Raw genomic sequence first — 23,034 nt, 5'->3', positions numbered from 1 at the left:
GTGAACTAATATAAATTCAAAGTAAACATCATTACATAAAAGGGTACAGTCTTTTTTTTTTTTTTAGTTTTATTCATTTCGAACGGGCCATATCCGGCCCGCGGGCCGTAGTTTGCCCGTAGTTTGCCCACGGCTGCTCTAGACTGTTAGCAAATATAAAAAAAACTGAAAAGAACTTGCCAAAGAACAGGGCAATGGGTGACAATATATGTATACAAAGAATATTAACAGCCTGTTAAAAAGTTTTCAAAGAAAATTTAATATGGATAAAATCGTTACAGCCCATTGGCCCAACTTTGTGTAGGAAAAAAAGGCATTTCCTATACCCCGGCATCTAATAATTCAGTAAATGTTTACTTCGGGGGGGCGGGTAAGTGGGGTAGGACAGCAGCTTCGAGGAACTGTCCCCAAGTCAGCACCAAGTACCACTCCCCTCCAAGTGATGAAAGGAGGTGAAAGGAGGTGGAACTGGCCGGGCTGGTGTCCTGAGGTAAGAGCCAAGCTTGACTCCTTCGATAATCTTCGTGGGCATTTTCAAGAACCTCACACCAGATAAAAACTAGCCTCCTTGAAGCAGGATTTGTCTTAGGACAAAACCAATGATTCAAAAATAAAATTTCTCAAGGAGCATCACTTTTCATGTAACTTTTAACCTCCAGCTCATTAAATAAATGAAATGTCAGAAGTCTGGTTGCCTTTGAGGAAATGCTGAATGACCAGAAATGCCACAGGTCTCCTACCCTCAGCACAGCCCTCCAGCCTCATCCTAGTGTTTAGCTACAAACAAAAGCATCCAAACAACACCATGAAAACTCACTGGAGGCATCTTCACTGGGGGAACTGACATAGTTACTAAATTCAAAAATGAAAATAATTGTAATTAGCACTAAGTATTTAATGAAAAACTTTCTTTCTTTTTTTTTTTTTTTTCCAGGGGATGGGGCACCTATAGTGTATGAACTGGGGAGTTAACGGGACTCTTGAACCTCTTCTTGTACCAACATATATGCCCTTGGCCATCAAGGGTAGAAAAACTTTCTTAAACCTAAAATCTTTAATATTTACTTTATGAAATTACTAAGGCGTACTATAAAAATTGTTATAAAATGCTATTATAGTAAATATGATATTGTGATTTATAATAAAAATATATATTGGTATTCATCTGATTCCTGGCACAGAACTCCTACAACTCTTGGAATTATTCCTGAGGGATAAGAGTGACAAAGGTGTTTCATATCCATAACAAGCCCCTTCCAGCCACTCCTGAGTTTATGTTACTGAGGTGGCTTTTAGAAAGCCTCAAGGTCACCTAAGGATGGTCGCCAGGGAACCAACAATGTGATTAGAAGGTTGGACTTTTAGTCCACCCCGACCTCCAGGGAAGGTAGAAGGGCTGGAGGTCAAACCAATCACCAACAACAAATGATTTAATCAATCACACCTAGGTGATGGGGCCTCCAATAAAAACCCAAAGGACGGGAGTTCAGAGAGCTTCCAGGTTGGTGAACATATGAAGAAAAGGAGACAGGGGGCATCTGGACAGGCACAGAAGCCCCGTGTACCTTCCCCCACACCTCACCCAGTGGGTCTCTTCCATCACCTGTCCCTGAGTTATATCCTGTGTAACAAACAGGTGACCTACTAAGTAACATGTTTCTCTGAGTTCTGTGAGTGACACTAGCAAATTAGTAAAACCAAAGGAGGGGTTGTGGGGACCTCTGATCTATACAACCTGGACCTGGGATGGGCATCTGATGTGATAAGGGGTGACAGGTTGAGCCCTTAACTTGTGGGGTCTGACGTTAACTCAGGAGGATGGTGTCAGAACTAAGTTCTAAGACACTCCATTGGAACCTGCTGAGAACTGAACACTTGTTTGGTGTGGGGGAAACCCCTACACACTTGGTGACCAGAAGTGTCACCCATGAAGTGATGCAGCAGAGGACTAATCGTGCAGGAGACCTACGAAGCATTTTTCCTTCAGAGCAAATAAAAGCAAAGAGGTCAGAGGGAACTCTGCCAGCAGTTGGTGTGAGGTCCTCCCTAACACAGTCTTCCTCGTGAAAAGGAGGGCCCACCTCGCCCGCCTGCCCCAAGCACCTCAGCGTTCTCAGAGTGATGAACCAACAACAGGGACGCGGACAGAATTCCACACAACATAGGGTGGTTACCTGTTGTAGTTCTTTCATAGCTTTTCTTTGCTTCTCCAGTTCTTCCTGGAGCTGGATCACTTTCCTCTTGGTATCAGCATTTGTCTCCTCCAGATGTTTTATTTCCTCTTCCTGGATCAATACTTGTCTATCTGCTAATTCTTTCTTCATCACCAATTCATTAAGTTCATCTGATTTTTCTCTCAATTTTTCCTGTAACAATTCAACCTAAAACAAAAAAGAATGCTTGAAAAACACAATAGTTAAAAAAAAAAAAACAACCATCTCCCAAATAAAAAAGTACCCAAGGCAATTCAGGGAAAACTGATCTTTTACGTGGCTTTGTAGACCTAGGCTGCAGAGAGAATTGGGCATTCTCTCAATAAAACACATAAAAATAAAAACATAAAATTTGTTATTAAAATGAGTTTTGATAGTGAGGAATAGACTGCTACTCAGCAATAAAAAACAAGAATGAAGCAGAGATACAGCAACAACCTGGATGAATCTCCAGGCTGAGTGAAAAGCAACCCCCAAAGGCTGCCCACTGCAGTCCATTGTATAACCATGCGGAAATAAGAAACCATTACAGGGATCTGCTTGAGAGCCCCCTGGGGCTCCGTCTGCACATCAACGTCCTGACTGTGACCTTGGGCTGGCTTCTGCAAGATGTCACCACTGGGAAAACTGGAAGAAGAGCACACAGGATCTGTGTGTCTTATTTCTCACACAACTGCGATTGAAACCACAGTTTTCTCAAAATAAGTTTAATTTTAAAAAAGAATAAACAAGTTGACTACAGCCACCCCGGACAAGAGGAAGCAGACAGTTCCAGACTAAGCAGAAGGATGCGAGGAAAAAGCAGCAAGACATAGAAGCAGGTGCGCCACCGCCCATATGTCACATGCACCAGCCATGCAGGTAGACAGGGCACCGACAGAGGACACATACCTCCTCATCCAGCTGTGCCTGCTGTCATTGCCGTGTACATGGAAGGCAAAAATATTTTTAAAGATAAAGTTTAAAAACACTGTAACGAATCGCTCCCCCACACACGCCTGTAACCCATGGCAGGCTGACTTACATCCCTGTCGCGGGGGCCCCGGGCCTGCGGCTGGGCTGCCCGGTGAAGCAGCTCCTCCAGCCGCTGGATCTCCTGCTGGAACTCCTCCCGCTCATGCTCCCTCTCCACGGCCTGCTCCTGTCATGAGAGGCAGATTGTGGTGGTTGCTTACTGTGATGTCACTTCCCAATTGCACCCACTTCCCTCTGAAGGGAACCACTGAAAGGTATGAGATGGACAGAGAAGGCTCCAGGTCCGATGCTACAGCCTGAGCTTCCATTTCATACACATGGCCACTGCCCAGTATAATAGGCCCCTCGAATGGACACTGTGGGAAGGAGAGCTAAATGAGGAGGAGGGCCTTCCAGGGCATGAGGGGAAGGCTTCTGAAATATTGAAAGGAAGAAAAGTCAGAAAGGGCAAATAGCGCAGGTCCAAACTGGCGCCAGGCACACAGGGCCTATAACTCACTGCAGGAGACTCCTGCCCAAGCCACTGAAAGGAGTGTGGCCACAAGACCAGGGGGTGTTCCCTCAGAATCCCATATCACAAATGTTGACAACGTCTGAACTACCTACCAAGAGACAAGGACATGTGAAGGTCTATTATACATTAATCTTCTCATCGGGCCATAGAAGCTTAATGACCTGGGAAGGGCCCAGGCTGGAAAGATGACTTTCAGGGAGGCAAACAGAATTTACAGAGCTCTTACATCCATGAACTGCCGCTGGCTGCGCAAGTGCTTGTCCAGGGACACCATCTGCTGCCGCAGGGCGCTGAGCTCCTCGGCCTGTGAGGCGCATGCTTGATGGCGTGAGAGCTGCTCTTCCAGCTCGGCCTCCAGGAGCTTCACCTGGGCAAGCAGAGTCGCCCGGTCTTTCTCACATTGCTGCCTGGTCTCCAACCGCTCTGTGGTGGCAGCTTCCACTTCCCTCCGAAGAGCTACAGTGGCAGAGAACAGAAGGGGAGCCTACGCACGGGGCATGGCCCTGTGCTGCACCAGGAACACCAACATGTGCTCACTCACAGTGACGCTGCACAGCACAAGCCCCACATGACACCATGGCCAGCCTCCCTGGCAGCTCGAGACCCAGTCCTAGCCAGGGTCTGGAGCACAAGGTCTCCAAGGCTTCCAGACTCCCCACAGATGCGGCACGGATCTAACCTTCGTTCCCTCTCCTCCTGCCGCACAGCCACCTCAAGATGAGGGAACGTATATCCCGCAAACCAACATGGGCCTGTGTTCTGTCAGACACCGAGCTCATGTCCTAACATAGCCGCAATGTAGCCAAATACCCACTGAAAATAAATTCAAGCACATTTGCAAAAATAAATAAATACATAAAATTTTAATATTGCAACCTTTACATGAAAATTGCCTAAAGTAAAAAATTTTCAAGAAAGCCTGAGAAGAATCCATCCTCGTGTTCCCAAATGACAGTATCAGGTAACTTTCTAGGAATTACACCTTCACATATAATCCCCAAATAGGGAAAAATAAAATGTAACTTAGGAGTCCTGCCTGAGGCCCGGCCAGTGTGCTCAGTGATTGAGTGTCGACCTATGAATCAGGTGGTCATGGTTCAATTCCTGGTCAGGAAACATGCCTGGGTTGTGGGCTCGATCCCCAGTAGGAGACATGCAGGAGGCAGCCAATCAATGATTCTCTCTCATCATTGATATTTCTATCTCTCTCTCCATACCCCTCCCTCTCTTTTAAATATATTTAAACAAAAAAATCCAATGCTTTTCTCTTTTCTCTTTTTTTCTTTTTTAAACCCAATGCTTAAAAAAAAAAAAAAGTTCTGTCTGAGGGGACACAAGCCCTGATAAGCCACTAGCAGTAAAACACTCACTATGTGCCCAGGGCTGGGGTAGGATCTTGAAGGAAAAGGGTGACGTCCTCAGTGAATCAAAAGCCAAATTAAATACTGGGTGCAGCCCTGGCTGGTTTGGTTTAGTGGTCAGCCTACGGACCAAAGGGTCATGGGTTCAATTCCCAGCCAAGGGCACATACCTTGGTTGCAGGTTTGGTCCCTGACCCCAGTCAGGGTGTCAACAGGAGGCACCCAATTGATGTGTCTCTCTCATGTCGATGTTTCTCTCTCTTTCCCTCTCCCTCCCTTCCACTCTCTCTTAAACAAACAAACAATGGAAAAAAATATCCTCGGGTGAAGCTTAAAAAAGAATAAAAATAAAATAAATAAATTCTGGGTGCGACGGCTAAGGCTGCAATTCAAGTGGAAGCTATAAATCAAGCAGCATCTAAAAGGAGGCTTGCCGCCCTGACCAGTTTGGCTCAATGGATGGAGCGTCAGCCTGTGGACTCAAGGGTCCCAGGTTCGATTCCAGTCAAGGGCATGTACCTTGGTTGCAGGCACATCCCCAGTAGGGGGCGTGCAGGAGGCAGCTGATCGATGTTTCTCTCTCATTAATGTATCTAACTTTCTATCCCTCTCCTTTCTTCTCTGTAAAAAAATCAATAAAATATATTTTTTAAAAAAATAAAAATAAAAATAAAAGGAGGCTTGCCTCTGTGGAACCCTGAGTGTTTAGACTACCCCAAAACTGAAATATTAAGTATTTACATTTCACCAGCTTTCAAAGTCTAATTATTCTGGTTTATAAAAATCTGTCGATTATTTATGACAAACTACCATCACCACTAACATTCTTAAGTAGATGCTCATGCTAGTAAGTTTGCAATTACAGTAAATTAGCCTTAAACATGCAGTTAGGTCAATGTCATTCACAGCCCTTAGAGACACAAAACAAAGCTCACATGTCACTGCTGTGACAGTCAGTGGTGCCTGACCATTCACCCAGACACCACCACCTTCAGGGCTCTGTGCTGCAGAAGAGACACTGACTGCCAGCACACACGGCCTACATGCAAGTGGGACTGAGGGGAAGGTATCTGCGTGGCTGCCAAGGCAGAGAGCAAAGGAGCTCCACCAGGCCCACCCCTCCCCCAACCTAGGACCCCATGGCCCCTAGCCCTGCACAACAGCACACACTGTAGCTCAGTTACTGCCGTAGGCATCACCGGAGGAAGGCATGCCCATTTATACATATGATATTGAAGGCAAAAAGTTATTTTATTTAATAGTTTGCCACAAAAGCTCTGGAATATCTTTTGCTCTTCAGTAAAATATTTGCAGTCTGGTGCAAACACAGCATATGGCACATAAATCACTTGTTTGTTTTCACAAACCTGAGTCCTTGTGCGCTATAGTAACAGGAACGCCTACAAATGAACACATAGCACTTTCAGAGATGAAACAGGAGAATGTGCGACCTAGAATGTGACCATTGGAAACAAGAAAGAGGACAGTGACAACAGCGAGAAATGTCTTTGGCCCTGGACAACCTCTAAACCTCGTGCACTTCCAAACCACCACTCCTTAGGGACCTAAATGTCTGTCTCCAAAAACCATATGGTGAACACTGACCCCCAATGTGACGGCATCAGGAGGCAGGGCCCTTGGGAGGTAGAGCCTTTCTAAACGAGACCCTGAAAGCGCCCTGGCCCTTTGGCATGTGAGGACACAGGGGGAAGACACTGCCTGTGACCAGAAGGCCCCTTACCAGAAGGAAATCGTGGCAATACCCTGACCTTGGAATTCTAGCCTCCAGGACCATGACAATAAATATCTGTTGTTTATGAGCAACCCGTCTCTGTTTTGTCACAGCAGCCGAATGGACTGAGACAGGACTGTTTGCCCAGGTGTCAGAGCAGGTTGTGGCTCCCAAAGGCTTTTAAAGGAGGCAAACAGAAGAGATAGAGCTGAATTTCCCCATGAGATGCCGGGACCTCCCAAAACTCTGAACAGCTGACAAGCACGTCAAACAGCTCACACAGCATGGCCAGCACTTTCAGGTCTGATATGCCAAGTCCCTAGCTGGGATCGCACAACTGTGTGGCAGAGTGAGGGGAAGGGACAGAGATCAAGTGAGAAATTAAGGCAGGATTAACAATGTGAAAATGAAAGCAAACCCAGACGATCCCAAATAAAGTATAAGAATTTCCTGGTAACAAAACAAAGCAAGAGAGAGACTGGTCTGGGCCCAGGAGAGAGTTCCATGATCTTTCCCTCCCTGGCCCAGCTCCCTCTTCTGTGAAGGCACTGAGGGCACACAGGTGGGACAGTCCTCTCCGCAAGATGGGGCACAGCCTTGGGAAGAGCCAGGGAGGAGCCAAGCCAGGTGTGGGCAGAGATGATGCCACAGAAGGGCTGAACCAGGGGCAGCCGGGTCCAGGCCCAGCTGAGCCAGAGCCACTTGGGTTTGGCCAGCCAAGACCCCTGTCCCACGGCCTAGGGCTGTGTGGCCCCTCAGATGGTCCCGCATCTGTGTATCCCACAAGGTCCTAACTCTTAGGTCTGAACCTGCAGGAGGAGGAGAACAGGCTGGAAGTACCAGTGCTCACGGGGTAACCATGGGTCTGGATGGACAGGGTGTGGGGCCAGTCACCCCTGGGAGGAGGATGGGCCATCACACGGACTTGTAGGCTGAGACATAATGGGTCCCTGCACAAGGAAGGTCTGTCCCACTGCAAAGTACGGCCTCTGAGGAGCTCCAGAGGGACCGAAGAGAATGAGAACCGAAGAAAAAAAAGTCTGAAGAAACAATGAGTGACAAATCCCCAGATTTAAGAAAAAATGAGAGACAGAACAGGAAAGATGTGAAAAACCCGTCCTAGTGACATGTAAGAACATCAAAGCAAAGAGGTATTTCTGAAAACCACCTGCAAATAAACATGGTAAAAACATCTCAGTAAAAATACTAGATGTAAAGAAAGGTTGGGTGATAGCCGCACATTTTAAATGAAAATAAATCAAATCTAGAATTATATATTTCCAGCTACAACTTCATTTAAGGATGACGATAAAATAAGGTAAAACTCAGGTACTCAAGGTCTTAGAGTTTTCCTTCTTTGAAACCACTGAGTTGAGGAGAAAATAACCCACAACTTACTGCTGTTAGATGGCAATTTGCACAAGACACAGAACACAGAGAGCTCATGTGCTCTCGTGTGCACAAACATACACACAAATGCGGGCAAAAGCCTTGCCTGACAGTGGCGTGGCATGGCTGGGGCCGGAGCGGAAACAGTTGAGACAAGACAGGCTTCAATGTTGGGGAACGAGGGAACCTGAGGCAGAAGGAACCCTGGACACATAGCATTCGTCAGTAGAAGGAAGGTCTGTCTGTGTGTGTATGGGGTGGGGGTGGGAGGTAGGAGGGAGCGAGGGAGCGAGGGCGGTGACAGCACCCAAAGGAAGTGTGGAAAACAGAAAAGAAAGCAACAGACCCAAACAGCATGGGCACAGGAATAAAACCTGGCTAAACAGAGTAAAAGAGATGCCCACAGCTGAACTTTTTAAAAAGTCATTAATATGGGACAAGTATAAGAAAAAAGTGAATATAAAGGAGTAAAAACTGACATACAAGGGGAAAAAGAGAAAGCTAGACTAATTATTTAATACCAAAACTTTCATCTAAAAATGAAAAAGGGACAAAAAGCATGCACGCACACACAAAAGAAAGCTGAGCAAGAAGATGAGGTCTGGAAATGATTACAAATACAGTTTAAAGTTTTGCTCACGAATGGGAACCAAGAACAGCCTAAAAATCACTATTTGCTTAAAGAAATGGCAGGTCTGTGGGACCTGAATGCCTTCCTAGAGCAGGGGAGGGGAAACTTTTTTCTGCTGAAGACCATTTGGATATTTATAACATCACTCAAGGGCAATACAAAATTAACTTAAAAATTAGCCTGCTATATTTGGCCAAAGACTTAATTAACTCACCCCTAATGCCTTGGCAGGGCTAGACCAAATGAATTCTTGGGTCTTATATGGCCCGCAGGTGGGACGTTCCACACCCCTGCCCTAGAGCCACAGGTCAGCCTGAACTGAGGACCCATCCACAGGGCTCCCAGAACTAAGAAGGCAACAAACAGCAGAGATGAGGACGCAGTCAGTTATAGAGAAGACAAGGAAAATGGAAATGGTGAGCAAAACCAAAAGCTGGTTATTTATTGAGAAAAGTTTAAAAAAAAACAATTTGGGGGAAGAAAAGTTTCTGTACAGGTGACAGTGGCCTACGCATGACTGAGGCTCAGAGCACAGGCATGAAGCTGCAACCAGGTGAAGGTAGAGACCTTGTGGACACCGGGAGGCAGGGAGCCACACAACCTCATTGGGGAGCAGCAGACACAGGGACAGACAGGTCCTGAAGTCAGCACGGGGAACAGCTCTGGGAAAGCTGAACTCACACAGGATTGTTACAAATCTGCTACTGAGGACATGGATACCTGCAAACTCCACAGTTTACGCTTTTTACGTTTTGACTGTTTTTAAATATATTGAAGTCTGAAATACCCTTCATTAAAGTTGTTTTCGTAGTTAAGGTTAACATTAGGAACTTTTTTATTTTAAATACAATTTTTACATCACCTTCATTTTTTCATGGTCTTGGCTGTTTATCTCAAACAAGTTGGCAACATTTTCCGTGACCTAACTGCCAGAGGTTACTCTGGCCTCACGGAGACATGAGAATCAGGATGATAGGTGGACGCTAATCTACCCTCACACCCCTCTCAAAGCCACACACTCCAAGGTTCCCTCTGAAAGGTGCTGCCGTCTTTCCTCTCCACCCTCTAGAAATGGCAAACTTCGCTTCCAGAAAAGCCGGCTATGCTGCTGCCCGTGCTCTGCCCATCAGCCCTGGAGACAGCCTTCCTTACCAGCCTCTCTCTCTTCTGCTTCTGTGGCCGCCACTTCCTTTTGGTGACACAGGACAGCGTTCTCCTCCTTCAGCTCTGCCTGCTGCCGAGTCACCCGCTGAAGCTGCTGATTCAGGCTCTCCAGCTCAGCCACGAGGCCCTGCTCAGACGTCTCCTTCTGGACTAGTGCCTCCTGCAAGCTGGCCTTCTCCACTTTGAATCCCTCAATGATGCCTGGGGAGACAGGAGAGACACGGCTGCTGAGGCCCCTGGAGCAGCAAATAGAGCAGCCACGAAGATAAGGGCTGCCACGCACCAGCACGAGCTATGTGGTCATACCTGTGTTCAGGTCTTAGATGGATGGCACGGGGCTGACCCCAGCCCCAGGCAGGGTGGGAACTGCCAGACAAGGCAACACACCTGTGAGCACCCACCTACACACACGCACACCCTGGTGCCAAGTACCCAGAACACATGGCCACTGTGAGCACCAGACACCAGGGTCTCGGGTTGGAAGCAGTCACAAGGGTGACTTGAGGCACTCACTGCCCATAGCCCAGCCGTGGGCAAACTATGGCCCACGGGCCGGATCCGGCCCGTTTGAAATGAATAAAACTAAAAAAAAAAAAAAGACCGTAACCTTTTATGTAATGACTAGGGGCCCGGTGCACGAAATTCGTGCACTGGGTGTGTGTGGGGGGGCGGGGAGTGTCCCTCAGCCCAGCCTGCCCCCTCTCACATACTGGGAGCCCTCAGGCGTTGACCCCCATCACCCTCCAATCGCAGGATCGGCCCCTTGCCCAGGCCTGACGCCTCTGGCCTAGGCGTCGGGCCCGGGCAGCGGGGACCTGCAGTGGCAGCGGGGGGCGCCGCGATCGCGCGGGCTCCGCCCCTGCCCCTGCAGGATGCCTCTGGCTGAGGCGTCCGGCCCGGGCAGCGGAGACCCACAGCTGCAGCGGCCCCACGATCGTGGGCTTCGCTTTAGGCCCAGGCAAGGAGCCCCTAGCTCCTGGGACTGCCAGCTTCGACCGTGCCCAGCTCCCATCGCTGGCTCCACCCCTACTTCCTGCTATCACTGGCCAGGGCGGCAAAGGCGCCTGATTCTCCGATCATGGCTGGGGGGCAGGGCAAAGGCGGCCCCAGGGCCGCCTTTGCCCTGCCCCCCAGCTCTTAGCTCCCCCCTGGGTTTCTGATCACTGTCAGTGGCAGGGGGCTTCTTCCTGCTTTCCCTTTCGCCTCCCTGCATTGTGCCTACATATGCAAATTAACCGCCATCTTGTTGACAGTTAACTGCCAATCTTAGTTGGCAGTTAATTTGCATATAGCCCTGATTAGCCAATGAAAAGGGTATCGTCGTACGCCAATTAACATTTTTCTCTTTTATTAGTGTTGATGTTTACTTTGAATTTATATTAGTTCACACAAACACTCCATCCATGCTTTTGTTCCAGCCCTCCGGTCCAGTTTAAGAACCCACTGTGGACCTCGAGTCAAAAAGTTTGCCCACCCCTGCCATAGCCTGTGATGGGAAGACGAAAGTTCCCATCTCGCCACACGCTCTGACGGTGTCACCCTAAAGATCAACAGGAGGTAAGGGCCAAGGGACAGGATCACCCCATGAGCCTGTCTGCTGCAACCGTGATCCCCAAAGCTACTGCATGTAGTTCTTCAAAGACGATTCATTCCACTGAGAAAAGTCAGTAATATCTCAAAACTGACTGCTTTATTTTACTTTTACATTTGCTTTAAAATATTCTGTGCTAATACTTGCCCTTAGCAACTCGATGCCTAGGTTCCAGCCCATCCTTGCCAGCCCACTGGCTTCTCACCTTCTGCCTTGTGCAGCTCCAGTGTCAGCCGAGTCTTGGCTGAGTTCTCCTCCTCCAGGCGTTCCAGTAACTCTTGGTGTTTTCTAACAACCTGGGCTGTCTCCTCATTTTTACTGCTAAATTCTTTTTCAAAACGAGCATGAATTTGACGTGCTTCCTCCAGCTGAAAATTTGAAAAATTGGAACTACATATCAAAAACAATAGAAGCTTACATTAATCCCAATTACAATTCTACTTGCTTAGAATTCTGGTGAAATCATCAATATTCCATAAGAAACAAGTTTCCATGCTTGCTGTTATGATTAATTAATTACTAAATAAAGTTGCTCATTAAACAATTTTCAACAATGAACAGTTCTGCACACACAGCACCACACAAACATACACTTAAGAACCATGGAGTCCTAGCCAGTTTGGCTCAGTGGATAGAGCATCGACCTGAGGACCAAAGGGTCCCAAGGTTCAATTCCAGTCAAAGGCACATGCCCAGGTTGCGGGCTCAATCCCCAGTAGGGGGTGTGCAGGAGGCAGCCAATCAATGATTCTCTCTCATCATTGATGTTTCAATCTCTCTTTCCCTCTCCCTTCCTCTCTGAAATCAGTAAAAATACATTAAAAAAAAAAAAAAAAGAACCATGGATACATGCAAGGCAACACTGTTAAGGACGCGTGACAGGAAGGCGACTACCAAGAACCTGGCACCTGAGAAGGAATGAGCCACCAGCTCCATAGTTGGAAAAGGAGATGGGAAAGGTCACAGGTGTGGGAAAAGCAGGCTTATGGGGCCAGTCACCACCTGGGCAGGAAGCCTGATAGTCTCTACCTCCCTGACTAGTCACCACAAGGCCCCTCCCTGGCTTCCTTGGATGCCCCCACTTCCCGGCTCAGCCCTGGACCCCAATCTTCCTTGCCTCCCCTGTTTCCCTGGCAGCATGTCCATTCTGAGGCTCCCAGGCCATCTACAGGCTGAGTGGCCCTGATTAATTTCTGAATTCAGAACAACTACTCCCAGCTGTCCTGACTGATTGATTCCTCAGCACCTAGCTTGGGCCGCCCATGTACTTGATGCAACTCAGCTGCTAAGTAAATCTACTGGTTTTATCTTGAAAACAGCTCCCAAGGCCACCTCTTTTCATGCTCTGCCATGGGCCACCTCCCAGTTTCTGTCCTCTCAAAACACTTGCCCAAGCCAATCAGCCCTTGGGCAGCCCCACCACTGACCCTGGCCCAAACAGGGGGCCCTCACTCCCCTTCAGCCACTGCCCTTCCCACCTCCCACAAGGCTCTACTCCACTAACCCCTCCCCCAAAACCTGCCCTGCTTTCTCTCCCACACAACCCACCTTCTTTCTCCCTGCTGTGGGGATGGCCGAACTCCCTGTGGAACACACTCAATGAGGTAAATTTCTAGGGAGCAGAACACAGGAAAAGCAAGTGTGGGTCCACATCAGACAAGGGCACCTAGTTGGACACCAGGCTGGAGCCACAGCTGGGTGATACCTGCAGGTGCCAGATGCTCACAGGATGGCATCTGTTTCTGTGGAATGGCATTGGGGAGGGCGGGGGCACAATCAAAAGCACCTGATGACTTGTTTGCTGCTGCCCAAACCTATCCAGGTTTTGAGAGAAGACTAGAGGTGAGGGGGGGAGGGAAGGAGGATGAGAAAGAGACACCGCAAGGTCTCGACACTGTTGCTCTGCCCACCTGCCCTGAGGAGGGAAAATTACTCAAGTATTTCTGCAATGTGAACAGTAGAGTTCCACATAAGAGTGCTTATGGGGGGTGGGGGGAATGTAAAAGATCAACCAAAGGACTTGTATGGATGCATATTAGCATAACCAATAGACACAGACACTGGGGCGGTAGGGGCTTGTCCTGGGGGTTGGGAGTGGCCGGGGAGAGGTCGATGGGGGAAAAAGGAGACATATGTAATACTTTAAACAATAAAGAAAGAAATTAATAATAAAAAAAGAGTGCTGCCGGAACCGGTTTGGCTCAGTGGATAGAGCGTCGGCCTGCGGACTGAAAGGTCCCAGGTTTGATTCCGGTCAAGGGCATGTACCTGGGTTGTGGGCACATCCCCAGTAGGAGATGTGCAGTAGGCAGCTGATCGATGTTTCTAACTCTCTCTCTCTCCCCCTTCCTCTCTGTAAAAAATCAATAAAATATATTTTTAAAAAAAGAGTGCTTGTTTTTTAGAGAGGGAAGGGAGAGGGAGAAACATTAATGTGAGAGCAAGATATCTATCGGCTGCCTCCTGCATACCCCCTACTGGGGATCAAGCCCATAACCTGGGCATGTGCCCTCACCAAGAATCAAACTGGCAACTTTTTTGGTGCACGGAATGACGCCCAAACAACTGAGCCATTCCGACCAGGGCTAGAGCGCTTATTTTTTAACTGGGTAAACTTTGGAAAAAAGAATCTCTTTACTACTTTCAATTATTCCTATGTACTGTCTTTCCTAATTGTCTAAAATGTTCTAAAAGGTTAACAAAAATAATTCCCTTTTTCAATGATAATCTCTGAATATAAATAATGAATGTGAAATTAAAGTTCCTGTGGGAGGTGGGAAGACAGCGGCTGAAGGGGAGTACGTAAAGAAAGGTAGAAGTGGGCTAAATTACACGTCATCTAAGGATGCTGAGGTTTTATTTTTCTTTCACAGCAAGTCCACTATCTCAAGAATTTTGGTTCAGAAAAGACTCCTCAAGCGGACCCTGGGAGGAAGACATCGCTGGTAGTGACCTGGGAGGAGTCAGGGGGTGTGAGCACCAGAATCAACAGTTTCAGTCCCCAAACGTCAGGTGCTGGAGAAGACAGAGACCGGGTTCACCTGGAGAATCAAAGCGTCCATCCCCACCCTGCAGGGCTGGTGAGAAACAGAAATGCCCGGTGAAGGTCTGCCAATCTACCTAACCTACTTACTCATTCACCCACAGCCCTTCTCTGAGGCAGAGCATCAGCACATAGGCCAGAATGGAGCCACAGAGCAAAGAATGGGTGGCGAGTCTGGTGCTGAGTGGGCCACGGCTCACCTGCCTAGAGGAGTCCAGAACCATCTCCAGGAGGCCATCCACTGCCAGGCCAAGGCTCCGGTAGATGCTCCTGACGGGCTGCTCACACTCCAATGTACTTTCCGGGCTCATGAAAAAGCTTTCACAGATGTGGCTGCTGATCTCAGCCATGGAAGACACCTCAGTGCATTCTGTCAAAGTTCTATCCAGCTCTGGCGGGGCCACATCAAGCCCAGGCCACGTCTCATCCAGTGCTGGCGCTACAAAGTGAGAAAACACAAAAGCCTGCACCACGGAGACACACACACTGACCCTGACCTCGGCATCAGGGACAAGCATGCCCACAGCACTAGGGACAGCACCCCATCTCAATAAGGAGTGGGCTGGCCAGCGCTAGCGGGAGAAGGGATGCAGCCCAGGGGGCACTTGGCGCCCTGGGCCTGAGGGCTGTACATGGCCCATCCAGTGCTCACCTACAGACGGGGCCTGGCCCTCCAGCCTCGCATCGGGTGGACTCTCGTCCTCCAGGCAGAGCCCCACGCGCTCACTGATCCGGCTCTTCAGGGAGATGGCAGCCTTCACTGTCTCTCCAAATAGGCCCAGCAGCCTCCGAAGGGCATCCTGGAGAGCGATCCTGGGAAGGGAAGCACAGCGGGCGCGGCCTTCAGCCTGGACCCCAGCAGAGTGGCTCTGCGACTTGTCGCTGTTGCTCTTCATTTTTAAAAGATGCCATTATTGTTTATTCAAGCATGCTTCTCTGGAATCAGCCTCCAGTCAACCAGCAAAGGGCAAGGGCTTCAGGTAGAACCATCCCCGCAGCTGCTCTCCCCTCAGATAGGAACGCACAAGCCTCACCCATCCCCATGGCACAGCCTCTCTGACCCTCAGGGCCCTGCCCTTATTGAGACAGGTGATCACACCTGACCCACAGGACAAGGGCACGGAGGTTCTCCGGTGCCTCTCCCTGGAGCTGCACAGACTAAGCAGGTTAGTGTGGTTTGTTCTTCCCAGGACCAGGACATAGCTGCCCTGTCTCCAAGCAGGGGATCCTCTATCACATGACCCTGCCTAGGACGTAGCTATGGGCAAACTGATACAGCTTGTATGCAAGCCAGACAAGCCACATGGAGCCGAAGTGGGCGGGACACAGGCTTGCCCACCCCAACCTGTTCACGCATGCACTCCCTACCAATGGGCCCACACAGGCGCTGCTTCCAGCACAGGGAGAGAGACACCACTGAGCAAAACAGACAAACAGCCACACCTTGCAGAGCTAACATTCCCAATGAGGGACACAAGCAGGAAGTGCAAGGAGAGAAGGGGAGACAGTGGGAAGACTGCATGAAGCACAAAAATCTGGAGGGGAGGGGGGCCTGCTCCCTGGCTGCTGCCGAGGCCCCTGCAGGTGGCTACCAAGGACACAGGGAGGATGAGCACAGCATATGCAAAAGCCTTGGGTTTAGTGTACAGGAGGAGAGAGGATAATCACAGAGATGGTAGGTCAGGGAGGGCAACTGAGGAGTCCGAATCAAACCACAACCGCAGCTACAAACAAGTGCCAGAAAAGCATGCACGTCTTCACAGAGAATTACAAAGTTTCCAAAAGAATGAAAGGAGACCTGGCTCAGGACCCTGAGCAGTAAGAAAGTCATGGATCCCGCACATAGAGCTCAGGAATAAGCCAGGCCTGTCTACCCCACCTTGTCTCTCATGCATTCATTCATTCATTCATATTCATTCATTCAATGTACAGGCCACATACAATTGTATTTTATTATCAGGATTCCACATTTACATAGCTTAAAATGCTCTGGTAAAGGTGCAAGCTTATCACAGTGTTATAATTTTTTTTTTAAAGAAATGAAAGAATTAAGTATTAGCTTTATTGATATACCAGGCTTAGACCTGTGTTTAACAAGCCAGCCTAAAATAGCACCATGGTTAGACTATAGCCTGCTTTTCAAAGCCTTCATTTTACAACTTATTAAGCAAACAAGGGATCAATCGTCTCTCATCCACCTGATGTGATCCTTCTTTTAAATTATATATTTCTTTATTGATTTCAGAGAGGAAGGGAGAAGGAGAGAGAAATAGAAACATCAATGATGAGAGAGAATCATTGATTGGCTGCCTCCTGCACACCCCCTACTGGGGATCGAGCCCGCAACCCAGGCATGTGCCCTTGGCCAGAATCGAACCTGGGACCCTTCAGTCCACAGGCTGACACCATCCACTGAGCCAAGCCGGCTAGGGCCTGATGTGATCTTTTTATACACATACTCTTAAGTCCCATTTTGAAACAGCTGAGATTCTTTTTAAAAGTTTTGCAGATGAGCTCACGAACACAAATTTCACCAGGTAAGTTAGGTTGAACAGAAGGAACTCAAAACAAGTTGTTGCCCAATCAGAGAGTTCATTATTTGTAAATCATCAGCCTGCTCCCCACTCCCTCCCCAACTGCCCACCCCCACTGGTCTCTCTTGACCCTTGAGGTCAGCACAGACCCTGGGCAGAGACAAGCTGGTGGGCACAGCACAAATGGAGGGGCCCAGAGAAAGGCCTGCTCACAGGGATGCTGAGGAACTAATCAGACAGACAAAAATGAATTTCCTGACATCAGATGCAAATAAAGAATTGAACAGTTCAAGACGCGCTCCAGACCTATATACAGGAAAAGAAAAACTAAAACCGAGAATATGGGGGGGGGGGGGGGGGGAGGATCTGTGTGGCGTCAGAGTGAAAACCTATTTCTCAAATGAAATCCCCAAGCAAATAGGACAAAGGGACAGATTACTAATGGTGCCTGCATTACAACATCAAATTCCGTAATTTGGCAAATGTGAGGCTTTTGGCAAAGCGAAATGGTGGATATGCAGGTGTCTGGACATTACTCAGTACTTTTCTCAATGTTTAAAATAGTTTTAAATGATAAAAATCATGCAGCACAAGGGCCCGTTTTCCCCATCATCGTGCTCAGGCAGCAGCGACAGAGGAGGGAGCTGACCTTTCACTGTGAGAAAGGTCCACGTCAGACTTGAGCATTGAGATGAGGTTCGTGCCTTCCTGGTTCTCCCTGTCCCGCCTTCGCTGTAGTGTCTCCAGTTCTGAACGGTGCTCTTCTATCTCGTGACTTAAGGATAAAATTTGGTCTTTTAGCTGTTGAGAAAAAATTGTTAAAGCTTTAGTTAAAACAATTTGGTTAAAAATAAACTTCTAGCCTGGATGGAGTGGCTCAGTGGTTAAGCATCGACCTATGAACCAGGAGGTCACAGTTCGATTCCCAGTCAGGGCAATCCCTGTGTTGTGGGCTCAATCCCCAGTGAGGGGTGTGCAGAAGGCAGCCGATTATTCTCTCTTATCACTGATATTTCTATCCCTTTCTCCCTCTCCCTTCCTCTCTCTGAAATAAAAACCTATTTTAAAAACAAATAAACTTCTGTAAGGTACTTTCACCAAAAATTTCATCATCCCACTTAATATGGCAAAAAATGAAAATTATTTTTTTAATACATATTTTATTGAGTTTTTACAGAGAGGAAGGGAGAGGGATAGAGAGTTAGAAACATCGATGAGAGGGAAACAGCTGCCTCCTGCACACCTCCCACTGGGGATGTGCCCACAACCAAGGTACATGCCCTTGACCGGAATCGAACCCAGGACTCTTCAGTCCGCAGGCCGACGCTCTATCCACTGAGCCAAACTGGTCAGGGCAAATTATTAATAAGGTCTTTGCTCCACTTCTCTCTGAATACAAAAATGAAACATATAACCCTCCCAGCCTGTCAGTCCAGAGGGGGAGGGAGGGACCAATTCAGAATAAAAATCAGTTGCCAGGCAAGTGAACATCCCTCTTACAAAATTCTCTCTAAAAACAAAAGTCGATCGCAGAGTCTTAATGGGCTGGGTGGGTGGGCGGCACCAGCTACCATGAGCTCCTGAGCCATCTGAGCAGCTTAGAGAAGGGACTAGTGCAATGATGGCGAACCTTTTGAGCTCGGCGTGTCAGCATTTTGAAAAACCCTAACTTAACTCTGGTGCTGTGTCACATATAGAAATTTTTTGATATTTTGCAACCATAGTAAAACAAACATTTATATTTTTGATATTTATTTTATATATTTAAATGCCATTTAACAAAGAAAAATCAACCAAAAAAATGAGTTTGCGTGTCACCTCTGACACGCGTGTCATAGGTTCGCCATCACTGGACTAGTGTCTTCCAGCAACAGAGAAACCTGAGCACCTGAGCCCTCTCCCCTGAGCTCATTGCCAACAGTGGTGACTTCTCAGTTTCGGTCCAGTGTACCAATGAGAACATGGGTGTCCTCCCAGAGCAGTGGTTCTTAACCTTGGCTGCACATTAGAATCACCTGGGAATCTTTCTAAACTCCTGAATGAGGCCCAGAAATCAGGATTTTAAAAAGATTCCCAGGTGATTCTAATGTGCAGCCAAGGCTGAGAACCACTGTCCCAGAGGATGAAAGAACAGAGGACACAACAGACCACACACGTGCCCAGTGGGGCCACCAGCACCCCAGTCCCACCTCCTTGGAAGACAACTGGACAACCCATGGCTGCAAGGGACCAACAGTCTGACGTGCCCATGGCCTCGACCAGGATGAGCCAGGAGGAGCCACCAGCAGATGGAGAAGCAGTGCAGGAACAGCGCCACACTGCCATGGATGTCCCTTCATCCAAGAGCAGGTTTGTAGAGTGAAAAAAATGAACGAGGGAACACATGCATGGGACCCATAAAGTAATGTTAGAAAATACAAAAATAAAGCACAAGCCACAGGAAAGAGAAGAGTGTGATTTTGAAACCAATTTACTACAGGGAAAACCAGCAAACTAAACACAGTTTCAATGTTGTGCTTGGAGGGAAATTAGAAAGGAACAGGGATTCCATAAACCACTGGTTACATCAGACTGTCACCTAGTAGCTGGAAAAATTAAAGAAAATGAAACAGAATTATAAGTTTCAAGATGGCAAAAAATGACTCAAAATGAACAAAGATTCAGAAGATGAACTATGTACACCAAACGCTGCCAGCACATGGACCTGCATGTGCAGACCACTCAAGGCCAAACTGTGGCCCCGGCTGGTATAGTATATAGTAGATGGCAGTCAGTGGATGGTGGACACCTAGGGCCTCACTGCAGTGAGCCCCATAGCCATGACTTTCAGGTTAGCCACACCCATGACTGGTGGCCAGGGCACACAGGCCATCAGGATGGTCGGTTCTATTCAGAAAGCCTGTGGGACAGCAGACTCTCCTCAGCCTGTCCTGCTCCCTCCCCCTGCCAAAAGTGGGAGGAAGTCCTAATATGTGATCAAGAGGAAGAGAGAAAAATGAGCATCTTAACAAAACTGACTAGAGAAAGTAGTTCTATTAAATTTTAAAATTTAAATTGTTATTTTAACATCCCGCCCCCCCACCCTCCAGGGAGACATGATCTTGTTAACTATCCCATAATCTAATCCCCACCTTGTCTTTTCCCACCTTCATGTAATCTTCCTCACATTCCCTCCTTAATGCCAAATGCATAAAAGGATATGCAAACTGTTGATTCCCTGGAGGATTTGAGATCCTGCTTCTGGCATGTAGTCAGTTTGGCTCAAATAAACTCTTTATGAAAATTCTCTACAGATTTGATATAAGTTCTTATATCAACATGCATACAAAGGAATATTCAGCCTTAAAAAGAAAGAACATTCTGCCCTAACTGGTTTGGCTCAGTGGATAGAGTGTCGGCCTGGGGACTGAAGGGTCCCAGGTTTGATTCCAGTCAAGGGCACATGCCTGGGTCATGGGCTCAATCCCCCGTGGGTGTGCAGGAGGCAGCTAATCAATGATTCTCTCTCATCATTGATGTTTCTATCTTTCTCTCCCTCTCCCTTCCTCTCTGAAATCAATAACAACATTTTTTTTTTAAAAAAAAGAAGAAAGAACATTCTGACATCTGCTACAACATGGATGGGCCCTGAGGACATTATCTTCAGTGAAATGAGCCAGTCACAAAAGGAGAAATACTGCATAATTTCACATAGTCAGATCATAGAGACAAGAAGTAGACGGTAAGTGCCAGAGGCTGGGGGAGAAGGTGGGGAATTAGAGTTTAATGGGGACAGAGTTTCACTTTGGGAAGATGGAAAAGTTCTGGAGATGGATATGATGATGGTTGCACAACAGTGTGAATGTGATGACTTAAAAATGGTTAAAGTGGGAAATTTCATGTTATGCGTATTTTACCACACAGACAAGTACTAAGCAGCAAAGACTATCCACACACCTGCAGAACTTGGTTGCTTTTCTCCTGAAGCTGCAGGGACAGAGACTCCTTCTCTTTCTGGTGAAGAGACTGCGTCCGCTCCCACTCCAATCTGTGCATCTCCTCTTTTTCATGCAAAGCAGCCTCCTTTCCACGTTCAAATTCACCCTGTACAAAGATATGATTAAAAACAAAAAATGCTGTCAGGGCACATACCAGAATCAACCAATGAATGTGAAGCAATGCAACACAAGGGACCCTCAGCAGATGAATACCCAGCTAAATTCTCCTCATAAAGCAGAGAGAGGTCAAGAGGCAGTGAGATGACATATTCAAAGAGCTGAAAGAGTAAGACTGTCAACCAAGAATTCTAATCCAGGAAACTCTCCAAAATGAATGAGAAATTAAGATATTCCCAGATAAATAAGAACTAAGAGAATTCATCACTAATGATCCTGCTCTGAAGAAATACTAAAGGGAGTTCTTCAGGCTAAAGTGAAAGGACATTGGACAGCAACTTGAATCCACGTGAAGAAATAAAGAACACTGGTATAGTTAACTATTCAGATAAATATAAAAGACAAAACAAATGTAGTTTTTGTTGGTAACTCTTTTTACTCCTATCTGATTTATTTCTTTATTTTTGTTCATCTTAACCAAAGGATATTTTTCCCACTGACTTTTAGAGAGTGAAGGGAAGGAAGAGAGGGGGGATAGAAACATTGATGTAAGACACATTAATTGGTTGCCACCCACATGCACTCCAGCTAGGACTGGAGATGGAACCTGTAACCTAAGTATGCGCCCTCCAGGATTGAACCTGTGACCCTTCAGTGCGTGGACCAACACTCTAGCCATGGCTCTCCTATCTGATTTTAAAAACACCTGCATAGAGCAATGAGTATAAAATGTATACATATGTACTTTGCACAACAACATTGGCACAATGGAGGAAGGAATGAAGTTATATATGTAGAATAATTTTTTAAACTATTAACATTAAGCTGGCAAAAAAACAAAGAACCAGCCCCCAATGATGTCAAGCCCCTTCCTCGTCTCACCCGCGACACAGAACTGCAATTCCTAAAAGCAGTTGAAAGCTAAGCATATCACTTATTTTTTAACCTTCACTTTCAGGAAGGGTTTTAAGGCAGTTGACAGACATACACAAAGTCTAACAAGACACACAAACTAAGCAGAAGAGCAGCAAACTCAAAGCCCCATGCCAACTATCCACTTATGAGGAGCAGTGTGCCTGTCCTGCCTAGTGTGCCCCCAAGCCTGGCACAGGACCTTGCAGAAGTGCACCATGAAGGAGGCCAAGATCAGACATGTCAGCATTCTGGAGAACATCCAGAGTCACGTAGGAGCCAGGAGAGGCCGTACTGAGGGTGGGGAAGAGGGGGCCCTTCCAACCCATGCAGGAGGGTAGCCAAGGCACACTCAGGAAAGGGTGCAGAGAGCACTCAATGTGCAACCTCAAAGGCCCAGTACCGGGGCTTTGGATATTGGGCAGGAGTGCACATCTTTAGGCCACCCCTGGCATGAATGAACAGAATCAAAGAAGGTTCGACTCACAAGACTATCCACTCATCAGATCCCTTATAGACAATCACTTCTAGTTCCAGGCTTGGGTAAAATTCTGTTTAATTTGCCATGTTTTAATGTTAAGGCCAACATAAGAAAAATATGTTCTTGAGTTTTTCTAAAAATCCACAGAATTATAGAGAAAATGTCATATATATAAACCATTAGGAAAACACAATAGAGCCTTGGCCAGAACGCTGTGCTGAACACTGAAGGGTCGTGGGTTTGATCGCCGGTTGGGGCACATATGGGAGGCAACCGAACAACGTTTCTCTCTCTCTCCTTCTTCCTTCCTCTCTCTCTAAAATCAATAATAAATAAAAATCCTCGGGTGAGGATTAAAAAAATTATTTTAAACAATAGATATGCCTGGAGAAGATAAAAA

The 23,034-nt window shown here is 47.3% G+C and overlaps 1 protein-coding gene across 13 annotated transcripts in view; it reads right to left on the bottom strand.

The window, feature by feature from the left end:
* PCNT (pericentrin) overlaps positions 1-23,034 on the bottom strand; it is a 92,423-nt gene that overhangs the window by 34,891 nt on the left and 34,498 nt on the right. For 9 of the 13 annotated variants that reach the window (XM_059686738.1, XM_059686730.1, XM_059686737.1 and 6 more), the window contains 11 exons: positions 21,084-21,230; positions 17,797-17,948; positions 15,266-15,426; positions 14,814-15,052; positions 11,776-11,938; positions 9,968-10,180; positions 6,431-6,463; positions 3,929-4,158; positions 3,238-3,354; positions 3,105-3,125; positions 2,175-2,381 (listed from right to left, as the gene is read on the bottom strand). In XM_059686738.1, coding sequence (XP_059542721.1) covers positions 2,175-2,381; positions 3,105-3,125; positions 3,238-3,354; positions 3,929-4,158; positions 6,431-6,463; positions 9,968-10,180; positions 11,776-11,938; positions 14,814-15,052; positions 15,266-15,426; positions 17,797-17,948; positions 21,084-21,230 — 1,683 coding nt within the window. The remainder of the gene's footprint in view (positions 1-2,174; positions 2,382-3,104; positions 3,126-3,237; positions 3,355-3,928; positions 4,159-6,430; positions 6,464-9,967; positions 10,181-11,775; positions 11,939-14,813; positions 15,053-15,265; positions 15,427-17,796; positions 17,949-21,083; positions 21,231-23,034) is intronic. The other 4 variants (XM_059686735.1, XM_059686740.1, XM_059686743.1 and 1 more) reach the window with 2 other exon arrangements.

This window comes from Myotis daubentonii, chromosome 3 (genome assembly GCF_963259705.1).
Source record: "Myotis daubentonii chromosome 3, mMyoDau2.1, whole genome shotgun sequence".
NCBI classification, from domain to species: Eukaryota; Metazoa; Chordata; class Mammalia; order Chiroptera; family Vespertilionidae; genus Myotis; species Myotis daubentonii.
Note: the sequence above shows the minus strand (reverse complement) of the source record. Positions and strands in the feature narration are given on the sequence as shown.